General features: G+C 49.9%; 1 protein-coding gene across 1 annotated transcript in view; it reads right to left on the bottom strand.

The window, feature by feature from the left end:
- Positions 1 to 5,364: 5,364 nt before the first annotated feature.
- Sec14l5 (SEC14 like lipid binding 5) overlaps positions 5,365 to 12,498 on the bottom strand; it is a 37,921-nt gene continuing 30,787 nt past the window's right edge. The window contains exons 12-16 of the mRNA XM_021185357.2: positions 11,058 to 11,192; positions 9,327 to 9,461; positions 8,784 to 9,011; positions 7,010 to 7,188; positions 5,365 to 5,476 (exon numbers count right to left, since the gene is read on the bottom strand). Coding sequence (XP_021041016.1) covers positions 5,365 to 5,476; positions 7,010 to 7,188; positions 8,784 to 9,011; positions 9,327 to 9,461; positions 11,058 to 11,192 — 789 coding nt within the window. The remainder of the gene's footprint in view (positions 5,477 to 7,009; positions 7,189 to 8,783; positions 9,012 to 9,326; positions 9,462 to 11,057; positions 11,193 to 12,498) is intronic.

The raw sequence follows: 12,498 nt of genomic DNA, 5'->3' as shown, positions 1-12,498 counted from the left end.
TCAGTACTGTTTCCCCTCGCTACAGTCCTGTGTGTAGCTGGCCCACCCCAGCAGAGCCTAGGCAAGTGGTTTGTGTAGGAGGTAGCCCCAGAAAATGCTGGTAGAGAACAAAAGGGAAGGCATCCTGTCACATTGGCACTGCCCAAGGTCAATTCCCATATCTAAAACCATGCTACGGAAATTAAGCCCAGTGTGTCCAGGGCTTATATAGATTCTCAGAGGAGTTCATGTCTTGGGAAAAATCTGAAATCCAGAAAATAGCTCTAGGATTTCACACTGTGTTTCCTGGGAAACAGCTTGGTAGGTCCAGCATGTTCTAGAACAGCTGGAGAGTAGTCAGCCCCAGCACCTGTCTCCCTGGCAACCCACCCTCACCTCCTGGCAGCTGTAGTTCCTGCCACCAAAACCCTACCCAAACTCCCACAGTGGCTGCTTCTGCCAGAGGTAGCACTCCAAGAAGCAGCTCGGGGCCCCCAGGAGACTGGAGTTTTGCCTCAAGGGAGGGTTGAGAACTGAGAAAGATGTCAGCAGGGCCAGGCGCTCTGCCCTGAACCCAGCCCATGTCCTCTTGGGATTTGTCTTCAACTGGTATGAAGAGAAATTCATGGATGAACAGCAGTGAGTGAGTGAGTGAGTGAGTGAGTGAGTGAGTGAGTGAGTGAATGAAGAATGAATGGGTGAATGAATGAATGAATGAATGAACAAGAGAGTGAGTGAATGAATGAATGAATAACTGGGTGAGTTAATGCATGACTGGCAGCAGCTGAGTAGGGAAATCCAGGCCAGCTTGGGCTGCAATGGGAGACCCTGTTTCAAACAAAGGCTGAGGGCTGAGTTCTAGGTAAGTAACCTTCAGGTCACTCAGAGGAACCAATCATCCTCTGTCCTTCCACAGGACAGCTCCCCCCTCCCCCACCCTCTGCACACCATAAACTCCACACAGTAACCAGCACCCCACTTAGCCCTGCCTGAGGGGACAAGGTGGAGCCTTGGGCTCTTTCTGAGGCAGAAAGATCATCTGTGGCTCGGCCCTCAGAAAAACCAGCTGGGAAATTCTCAAGTTTGGGTTTTGTTTGTGATGTTGTTTGTGGTGTGTGTGTGTGTGTGTGTGTGTGTGTGTGTGTGTGTGTAACAGGGTCTCGAATTGGAGCCCAAGCTGGCCTGGAATTCACTACACAGACCAGACTGCCTTCAAAAGCATGGTTATTCTCATGCCTCGACCTCCCAATAAGGGGACTCTGGGCAGCTCGAACATGACAAACATGGCTCCGGCAGGTCTTGCCCTTCTCCCCCATTCCCTCTGCCTTCCTAAAGTGTTAGGTTGCATTCCTAAAGCCAACCACCAAGGTCCATTCCCCTACTTGGCCACTTCCTCCTCCTGACTCTGACTACCAAGGTCCAGCTATCAAAGTATTGAAGTCCAGCAATCAAAAGCCCCCTTTGACTGCCCTAAGTAGCATGCCCAATTAAAATCAAACGCCTCATCCTAACATGGGGTTTCCCATCTTACCTTTATAAGCCACCATTTTCTATGGGCTACACCTGTCTCCTCTCTACCCAGAGGCGGTCCTCTGTCTTCACAGGACAAACACCTCTTCCCTCTTCCTTGCCCCCTTTCCTCCTCCTTTGTTCCCTTTCCTCATTTTCTATCTCCTGCCTTTGTCCCTTATCCCTGCCCCATGTCCCTCTGGGGCAATAGATCTCCTTAGTGCTGAGAACTTGGCCTTGGGGTGTCTTGAACTGACTTGTGAGGTTCCCTACACCAAAGAGCTGGGATTGCAGGTGTGCCCTACCACATCTGGCTACTGCTGAGAAACTCTCAAACTAGCCCAGGACAGCCACCGGGGCTCTAGGAAGTTGGCAGCAGACAGACATTCAAATGTAAAGCGTTTAATGCCTCTGTCAGATCTCAAGATTAAGCAGCCCGTGTTCTCCAGCTCAATGAAGAGAACAACATGGTTCTTACTGAATGATTAGTTGTTCAGAGTTAAGAGACATGTCCGGGGTTCCAGGGCAGAAAAGCACTCATCAATTCAAACACCCCTGATTCCAACAGGGCTCCCCTGAGTGCTTTCTGTATGTGGAGGCCTTTCCAGCCACATTCTTCTTTGTCCCACAGTCACCTGGTGAGGTAGGCACTGCTGACCCCATTTTACAGATGAGGAAATTGAAGCACAGAGAAGTCAAGTCACCTGCACGAGGTTTCACAGCTAGTGAAAGAAAGGCTGGGGTTTCAAGACTATAGTCATATTGCTATAGGATCTGGCCACAGTGGACAAATGAACAGAATGAAGAAAGAAACCCACACCACATGCCTCTCTGCCCTGGGGTGTGGGGAAAGGACAGGCCGTGGACAGCTTGGCAGGCCCTTCTATGGGATATTTTGTGCACGTGTGTAGTATATGTGTGTGCACGTGTGAAGGCCATGTGTTGGGTGTCTTCATTTGCTCTCCACTTTACTTTTTTGAGACAGGGTCTCTCACTGAACGTGGAGCTTACCAGTTCAACTATACTGGTCAGTGAGCTCCAGGTATCCTCCTGCCTTCACCCAGCACTGAGACTACAGGTGTGCATCTCTGCATCTGGCTTTTCACATGGCTGCTGGGGATCCAAACTCGGGATATCATGCTTGTACCACGGCCATTTTACCACCCGATTCATCTCCCTGGCACCCTTGGACTATTTTTAGTTGCTGGCTTTCCCGAGTGCCAACGTAGGAGGGCACAGTGGATGCCACCACAGCCATCTGTTCCTGTTACAACCCAGGAAGACTTCCTATTTACCAGACCTTGCTGGTCCAGTAGTGCTACGTGTGACCTGAGCAGGGCCAGTCAGAATGTTTTAGGAGATTGTAGTTAGGGGCATCTTTCTCTTAGACTCTGTGACCCCTTGAGTAGTTTTGAAGCTGCCATCAGCAGCCTCTCAGCAGGGAGAGGGTGTGAGGCAAGTGTGCAAAGAGATGTTGAGTCAAGAGGCCTGAGGTCAGCTGGGACCCCTGCTGGGCCAGCCATACCTACAGCAAGACCCCTTTCTGCCACCCCAAACAAAGGACCAAGGAATTCCCCTTGATCAAATGGTTTTAGCTGGGGGTGGAGAGAGAGGAAGAGACCTTCAGGGCCCTGTTACACTCTGTTTGTCACAGTGTCTGCAGGGTAAATGTGCAAAGGCTGCCAGACAGCTTCTCCCCTGAGCGTTTCTCAGAGTCAAGCTTTGGTTGGAGAGTCAGGTTAGCAGTGCAGTTAAAGGTCACTGAGATGGACTGGGAATGAGGCGTGGTGGGAGAATGCTTGCCCAGCATGAGTGCAGCCAGCATATGCTAAGTTTACTGGCACACACCAGCAGCCTCTAAATCTGAGAGGCAGAAGCAGAAGGATCAGGAGCTTAAGGTCATCCTTAGCCTTGCATAGAGTTCAAAATCAGGACACAGGAAACCATGTCACAAACAAAACAAAACAAAAACAATCACCACAGAAATGGACCTTGCATGTGGCTCAGTGGTAGTGATTGCCCAGCATGAACAAGGCCTGGATTTGGGTCTCTGCGCTGCAACAACTGCAAATAATTAATAATAGTAGTAAAAACAATTAATAATAATAATAAAGGTCATTTAAAATATCACTAATTGCTGCTCGTGGTGATTTGGAGACAACTGGTTTTCAATGTCTCTCTAGAGGACACACATACACACACATTCCATTGCTTTTCCTGAAGAGCAGAACAGGGCAGAATTCTGACCACGATTCCCATCACTGGGAGGCACTCCTACTGCTCTTGACTTGGGGTTGCTGACAACATGAAGTCCATGCTTGCTCACTGGGCCCACAGCCAGAAACCACCCCTCTCAGCCTGCTGACCTGCAGAAACGATCCCAACTCTATGCCAGGCTGACAGAGAAGAGCAGATGAGGCCCTTCTGGGCCAGGCTGGAGCTGTGGACAAAACTTCAGTGGGGCAGAAACCCAGGACAGCGGTGTGGCTCAGTGCTGGTCGGCAGGGGTGGAAACCAGTGTGGGCTAAGGAAAACCAGAAATCCTGATTTCTACATGTTATGCCTCAATCCTAATTTCTACATGCTATGCCACTCTCTAGGCAAAACACCAAAGGAAGACTGAGACTGGCCAAAAGTCAACAACAAACAGTGGCCACCTTCTGTGGATCCAGGAAAGAAAAAGATATAAGTCCTTGGTCTCCAGGAAGGCCCCCTACTCCCCCATGGAGCGTTTGGGAAAGTCATGTCAGCCTTGGAGAAAGTCCCTGAGTCAGATCAGCTCCAGGATTGAGATGCCACCTCCACCCCAAGGGGATTCCCCTGCACCAGGCTGAGACTCTGATTCCAATCATCCCTGAACTAAGTTCTCCTGGACTGACCAGGAATGCCTAACACTCAGAGAGAAGGGTTTTTAGTTTAAAAAAAAAAAAAGAAAAAACAGAAAGAAAGGGGCTGCTTAAGGGAGCGGCCCCTCAGGAAGAGACCTTTGGAAGGAGACAAGAATGGCTGGAGTCACCCCATCACCCCATCATTGCCTGGAACTAGGCAGAAGCCCTGGGCTTCCCTATGTTCCTCAAGTCAGGGGTGGTCAAGGCTAAGCACTCTACAGAGGGGGAAACAGAACTACAGCCATGGAGGCTGTTTCCTGCAGTAAACAGAGCCCTGCCTCCCATCACAACTTCTTGGACAGTGCTCAGTCACAAACAGCTAAATAATAAGCTCTAAGGTGACCATGGACCCAGTCACCCATCCGCCAGTAGTCCTTCAGCTGACCTTGCCCTTTCCAGAGCACGTGATTGGCCTGAGAACTGTCCTGTCATCCAAGCTGGCCAAATCACAGAGATTGATCCAGATTAGACATCTGACCCTGCTGGCAACATGTGCTCCTTCACTCTCCCAGCAACTGTGATTGGTTCAGCATGGACCCAGGCACCAGCAGGCTAAGGAGAGCTTCCTAGTGGCCTGGGACTTGAGGAAGAGACATTCCCTTGCGCACTTTCCTGGCACCAAACAGTGATGACCCCACGGTAGAACACGCCTCCCTGAGGAGGGAGCCACAGCAAATGGTGAGAGGGTGCCCAGCCCTGGTCCCACCCTAGACTCCAGATCCAGGGGACAAGAGGTAGAACATCCGGAAGTCTTAGCTTTTAAAAGAAAGTCAGAAGTAAAGAGTCTGTCTGTCTTTGTCTCCTCAAGAGCCGTGAAGCGAAGCTCCCTCTGCACACTCTGGGTCCCTGCCGTGGGGTCACCATACCCCAGCTGTGGCACCGCACCATCTGCATCCAACAGGGTCCCAGGTGTCTAGATGGGCTTCGTTCTCATTCTCAACGCCATCTGATGCCAGAAGCTCGCAGGCTGCCAGCAGGTCCCCAGCAGCTATCTGGACACCATCGAGCCACTGTGGGACTGGCCAGAGGAGGAAGAGGAGGTGGTGGCGCTGAGCTGAGAGAAGCGGCTGGCACAGGATTCCAGGCTGGACATGGAGCCCCTGGGGAGCAAGCATGTGTACACCTTAAGTTATCTTCCTGGCAAAAGCTGTTAGTGCTGCAAATGAGGCCCCAGGGCTCCTTCCTCAAGGCTGCTAACCTCCACCGGGGCTAACCATCTCGGAGGGAAAAGCCAGTGACGCCAAAGGGAGCGAAGATGAGCTACCCAGTCTCCTAAGACCCAGCTGGTCCCGCAGCTGCCCTGACTGGCATGGAGCAGAAAACCCACCGCCTGGAATTGTCTGTTCTGGGTTCTTCCTCTCTGGTCTCCTTCAGTCAAAATGAAGTGTAGAGACACAAGGCTTCAAGCCCAGCACTCAAGAGGTAGAAGCAGGGGCATTGTGAGTTCCAGACCAGCCTGGGCTACCAGGATGCACCTTCTGTCTCATTAACCCCATTCCAAGTGTCAGATCAGTGGCCTGAGAGAACTTTCTAGTTTCTTCTGGTTTTCTGAGATAGCTTCTTATTATTTAGCCCAGACTGGCCTCAAGTTTGGAATCCTCCTTTCTCAGCCTCTGGAGTGCTTGCCTGGCATGTATGAAATCCTGGTATGGTGGTGCACATAAAGCCAGGTATGGCGGTGCACATGTGTGATCCCGGCACTAAGGGAGGTGGAGGGAGTTGGAGATCAAGATCTTCCTCAGCCGCATCATGATTTTGAGGCTAACCTATATTTCATAACCCTGTCTCAACACTAATGAGAAGTGATGAGAACGGGGAGGAAATTGAAGACTTTGCAAGCTCCACCACCTGGCTGCCTGTTTCACTTCTGAGGACCTACTGTGTGCCCAGTAACCCATATCCTCATTGGTTCCTACTTAACAGTTGGACTTTAAAAATCTCAGAGAAGCAAATTGATTTATCTCCTCAGAGACAAGGTAACTGGGAAGCTGAGGAAGGCTTCTTAATCTATTGACAGGTCTCTGTAAGGCACTGCTCTAGAATATTTTAGAGTGGTTGCAAACTCTGAGGAAGCCTAGGACTGAAGGATGATCCAGGTGAGAAGGACTCTTCTCCCCCCGGCCCAGTCCTTGAGCTCTGCAGCTACGAAGAGAGAAAGTTCAGCATTTGAGCTTGTGTGTGTGTGTGTGTGTGTGTGTGTGTGTGTGTGTGTGTGTCTGTCTGTCTGTCTGTCTCTCTCTGTCTCTCTGTCTCTCTGTCTGTCTCTCTGTCTCTCTGTCTCTCTGTCTCTCTCTCTCTCTCTCACACACACACACACACACACACACACTGGTTTTGTTTGTCTGTTTGTTTCAATATGATGTTATTCTGTGTAGCCCTGGCTGTCCTGAAACTCTCTCTCTCTGTAGACCAGGCTGGCTTCGAACTCAGAGATCCGCCTCTGCCTCCTGAGTGCTGCTGGGATTAAAGGCACATGCCAGCACTGGCCCAGCCTGAGCCTGTTTCCAATATCCTCTGAGTTCCTATGGAGTGCTGTTGATGTTCATCCCAGGAGAAGCCGATCCCATGCCACTGCAGAAACACCAACATCACAGAAATAGCCACACTTAGCACTGGTGGGCAGCCTTGCCTACCTAAAGTCTTCAGATGCCAGCACTTCACAGTAGTACAGCAGCTTGCACTTGGGGCCAGGGCTGTGCAGAGCTGTCAGGACATCATCCACACCTGGGAGACTGCAGGCCACACTCTCAGGGGGACTGTGAATCCGCCACTGGAGCAGGTAGATGCCAGGCCACTGAGTAACATGGGATCCCTGAAACAAAACCACAGAAAGACCAGATCTCCCTGGGGAAGGAATGGAGAGATGGGTTTTCCTGGGAACAAGATAGGGTGTTGAGTCCCCCTGGGGACAGGACAGAGAGCTGGGTCCTACTGGGGATGAGATTGGGTCTTCCTAAAGATAGTTTGAGGGGCTGGGTACTCCTGGGGACAAGATGGAGGGCTACATCTATGGGGACAGGATAGAGTCTGGGGACTCCTCAGGACCAGATGGGGAGTTGGATTCTCCTGGAGCTGGACTGGGAGGTTGAATCTTCATGGATTTACTGTAAGCAGGCTTGGAAAACGAATTTCTCTCTATTTGGACCCTTCTGATATCCTGGGAAATCCTTTCTAAGCACCTTCTTAAGCCTCCTTGCGGTGACTGTCATATCCCAGGGAATGGAGCTTCCCACTTAATGTGGGGCAGTGACACTAGCATGTCCCCTGATTAAGTGAGGTCTGCAACCCATGGGCTTCAGAGGAACCAATAAGGGGGTGTTAGAGAGAATGTGTGCATGAGTGGGGGAGGGGGAAGAGGGAAGGTTAGAGGTGGGGCAGCTCTGAGGAAACACTGAGGGGGAGTTCAGAGCCAGCTGTCAACCTTCAGTAAGGTCCATGATGCTCATGGAGCCAGAGGACTCTCACTGCGTATATTGATGTGTGTGCACATGTGTGTATATATATAATATGTGTGTCTGTGTTTGTGTTTTGGTAGGTGTATATCTGTGTGTGCATATATGTGCATGTGAGTGTTTATGTATAAATGTGTATATACATGTGTATGTGTAAATGTGTGTATGTACTGTACAAATGTGTGTGTCAAAGTATGTGTGTCTGTGTGTGTATATGTGTGTTTCGGTGTGTGTGTATCTGTATGTACATATATGTGCATTGTGAGTTTATGTGCAAGTGTGTATATATTTATGTGTAAATGTGTATATACATGTGCATATATGTTTGTATGACTGAGAGTGTGTACGCATGTATGCAGGGATGTAATAGTCCACCTGTAACACTGTGTCCACGAGGCAGAGACCTACCAAAAGAGCAAGAACGAGTGTTCCCTGGATCCTTAGGGAACCCCTGCAGGCTCCTCAACTTTGGACCTGTAGCCCTCCTGAATTTAGAGATGAGAAACTGTTTGATTTAAATGGCACCAGTTGTAGTCATTTGGGGCACCCACATGCATGTGTGTGTGTGTGTATCCCGGCTCGTGGCTCTTTCCCCATGGGTTCTGAGGATCAAACCTAAGTCTTTGTGTTTGCAAAGCAAGCACTTCACTGCCTGGCCACATGTAGATGACTTAGGCCCTTTCATTGTTTCTTTTCCCATGGAGAAGCTGAGGCTCTAAGAGCTCCCCCAGGCCTCTAGCTGCCTCTCAGCTGAGTGCCCCAGGCTCCCTCTATATCCTTCTGCAGTGGGAGGACTCCTATTACATAGCACTGTGGGTGTCTCTCCCCAGCTGCCCTGCAGGTTCCAGAGGCTTCCAGCACATTCCATTTGTTTGCAGCTGTCTCCCCAGAGGCCCGGGGGGGGGGGGGTTGATACCCCATGCTAAGTTAGTAAGAAAAGCCCACAGCTACACACCTGAATGCTCTGCCCTTCCCGGCAGATGAGGGGTGCCTCTACACGGCTGTAATCCACCCCCAGGATCCAGCTCTTGTCAATCAGCTGCCCACTGGCTCTCACTCCAGGCTCCTGGGGACTGAGCTTGGGTGCCTGCTTTGCATGGTACAGACTGAACACCACATCCCCTCTGAGGATATCAAAGTCCCAGGTGATGACTGACTCCCCTTCTGGTATCTCCATGGCAACCTGCATCATAGGAGAAGAGGTGGAAGAGTCCCAAGGTCACAGTATTGCTCACTGGTCATCTATCAGTCTCCCTGTGGTCAGGATAAGCTGCTAAGACTCTCCCATTATCCCCTTCGCCCAGAACCCTGCCTCTTTCTGAAAGGCCTGGTCACCTGGGATGAACTGCAGGTGCCTGGGGTGTGAAGGCATCCAGAGATTCTGCAATCATCCCATGTCCCAGAGCTTCTTGGATAGAGTTGAAACTGAGTGACTGGAATCAGCCCATACCCAACCTGAAGGAAGACGATACCACCCGACTCATGGCCTCCCAGGTACCTCATAGGGGGTCCCTCGGAGCACACTGGCAGAATGGTAGGTTTCACTCCACTGCTGTAGCTGGTCAGCCTGCTCCTGCTCCTCCTCTGTCAGATAGAGGGACTTGGGGACCATCCCTCCTTCTGGAACATTACACTGAAGGGAGGTTTCAAAGACAAAAAAATAGGGGGGTTGTCGAGGCCCCTCTGGCCTCTCATTAGGTGTCCTGTGAGCCCTGAAAAAGCTTAGGACATTGATCCCTGGTGAGCTGAACACTGGCTCCTGTGACTCCACCCTCTGAGGCCCACAGAACCAATAGCAGGGTAAGATGCACTCTTCTCGTGTAACGAAAGAGGGATGGAGGCTTAGAGAGATCAGGCTACTTTCCCAAGGTCACACAGGAGAATATGGCTGATCAGGGCACAAAACTACGAGTCAAGTGTGATGGTACATGCCTATAGTCCCAGCATTCAGCCTGGGCTAAACACTGAGACTCTTCTCAAAAGCCAAACATAGAATCTGGTGACAAAGTTCAGCGGGTGAGGTCACTTGCCACCAAGTCTAAAGACCTGAATTCCATCCTCGGGGTCCGCATGTTGAAGAGAGAGTGACTCCTGTGAGCTTTTCTCCAACCTCCATATGCTCGGTATGGTGTGTGTGTGTGTGTGTGTGTGTGTGTGTGTGTGTGTGCACATGTGTATGTGCATGTGTATGCACATGTATGTGTGAGCTTGCATGTGTGTTCATTTTGTGTGTGTGTGTGTATGTATGTGTGTGTGTGTGTAGACCCTTGCACTGCACTTTGAACCCTTTTCATGCTGTCTGTCTAGATGTGGTTCCCACCTCTGTAATAACCTCGAAGTGAGCGCAGCATCCTTCCTTCCTCAGTGAGAACTGACCAGTGGAGGGCCTATCTGGTTCTATAGATGTCTCCAAGCCAAAGCTACCCTGGGTGACCGAGTCTCAGACCCCAAGCATCAACACACAAAAGTTTTTCTTGGTTCACTTTGAAAACAAAAGGGGAGAGGGAATAACAGAGCAAGGTCCTTGCCCATTGTCCTTGAGTAAACTGGACCAAAAAGAAACCAGATGTATGTATCACAAGATGTTTGTATCACACGTCCAAGCTGGGCAGTTTCTAAGAAAACCATTTCACCAACAAGTGGCACAGCCTGCTTCCTGCTGTCTGTGCTGGAGAACACAGCAAGTACTCACTTTTTAAACTTTTTAACATTTATTTTTATGTGGATAGGTGTTTGCCTGCATGCATGTTTATGAACCACATGCATGTGGTGCCTATGGAAACCAGGAGAGGGCATCGGACTCCCTGGGACTGGAGTTTCAGCTAGTTGTGAACCACCATGCAGGGACTGAGAATCAAATCCAGGTCATCAGGGAAAGCAGCCAGTGCCCTAGCTGCAGACCCATGGACCAGCCCCAGCCCCAGCCCCAGCCCCAGCCCCAGCCCCAGCCCCAGCCCCAGCCCCAGCCCCAGCCCCAGCCCCAGCCCCAGCCCCAGCCCCAGCCCCAGCCAGTACTCTTAAATCTGGACCACCTCCAGCCCTCACTGCCTTTGGTTCACCTCAAGAGATGTCACCTCTCTGGGGAAGCCTCTACAACCAACCCTGTCCCCACTTAAAGCCAGTGTCTCCCCACGGCAAGAGCAGGAGGGGTCACCTAAGGCACTGTGCATCAGCTTCCTGACCCCAGGACCCGCTCGCTTCTGGGACCCAGGACTGGCCGCAGCCTCACCACGCTCTCCCCTCCGAGGAAGTCAGGGATCACATCCTTGTCCAGATAGTCCACTAGGCCGCCAGGGCCCTGGTAATTACTGCCACTGTAGATGAGGAACTTCTGCCTGGTGTTCTCATTGATGAAGGGGCTGACCTGGGAGCAGGGACGAGAGAGTCTGTGTTTACTCAGTGGGATTCATAAAGCAGAGAATCGGACACTTTCTTGACTGCCTTTGTCTTATTTTATTTCTGGTTTGGTTGCATTTACTTATTGATTATTGGTTTGGGCTTTTCTGTTTTGATTTTGAGAAGGGTTTCACCTGTGGACTATCATGAAACTCAGTCTCTTCCTGCCTCAACCTCCCAAGCTCTTTGTCTGTTTTGTTTTTGTTTTTGTTTTTGTTTTTCCAGACGGGGTTTCCTGTGGGTAGTCTTGACTGTCCTAGAACTTACTCTGTAGACCAGACTAGCCTCAGACTAAGAGATCTGTCTGCCTCTGCCTCCTGAGTTCTGGGATTAAAGGTATGCGTGTTACCACCACCGGGCCAGAATTGATCTTTAAAAACTTCTTTTGCATGTGTTTATTTTGGGGTGGGAATTCTTTTGCATGTGTTTATTTTGGGGTGGGCATTTGTGGAAATCGGAGGACAACTTTTGAGAGTTCTTTTTCTCCTTCTCCATGGCTCTCTGCTCTATGAATCCCACTGAGTGTGTCCTAGAGTTGGAACTGAGGTCATCAGGCTTGGTCACAGACTCTCTTACCTGCTGAACTCTGTCTCCAGCCCTGACTGGATCCCAAGCACCGCATAAACTAGGCATGGTGGTACACACCTATAATCTCAGCACTCTTGACATAGAGGCAGAAACGTTAAGAGTCTAAGGCTACCCCTTGGGTGAGTAATGAACTTGAGGCTAGCTTGGGTTAAATGAAATGCTTTCAAAAGAAAGAGAGAGAGAGAGAGAGAGAGAGAGAAAGAGAGAGAGAGAGAAAGGAAGGAAGGAAGGAAGGAAGGAAGGAAGGAAGGAAAAGAGAGAGAAAGAAAGAAAACAAAACCACAAGTGTGAGATTGTTATGTGTTTATATAACTTCTTCAGAGTTCAGCAAGATAGAAAACGTAAAGAACATGATATCAGTTTAAAATATAGCTATTTTATGTCAAAAAAAAGTACGTTTTAAAAACATCCTGATGAGAAATATATTAACCTAGGCTTGCAACCATCAGACAATCTTACCTGCTGAGCCCTATCACCAGCCCAGACTTGATTTCTATTTTAAGACAGGGTCTCACTATGTAGACCTGGCTGGCCTGGAACTCGGTATATAGATCTGACTGGCCTAGAACTCACAGAAATCCTCCTGCCTCTGCGTCCTGAGTTAGAATTAAAGGTGCAGACCACTACATTGGGTTGGCTTGATCTTTTTATTTTTTATTTTATTTTTTATTTTTTTTTTTTTTTTT

This window comes from Mus caroli, chromosome 16 (assembly GCF_900094665.2).
Source record: "Mus caroli chromosome 16, CAROLI_EIJ_v1.1, whole genome shotgun sequence".
Lineage (NCBI taxonomy): Eukaryota > Metazoa > Chordata > Mammalia > Rodentia > Muridae > Mus > Mus caroli.
Note: the sequence above shows the minus strand (reverse complement) of the source record. Positions and strands in the feature narration are given on the sequence as shown.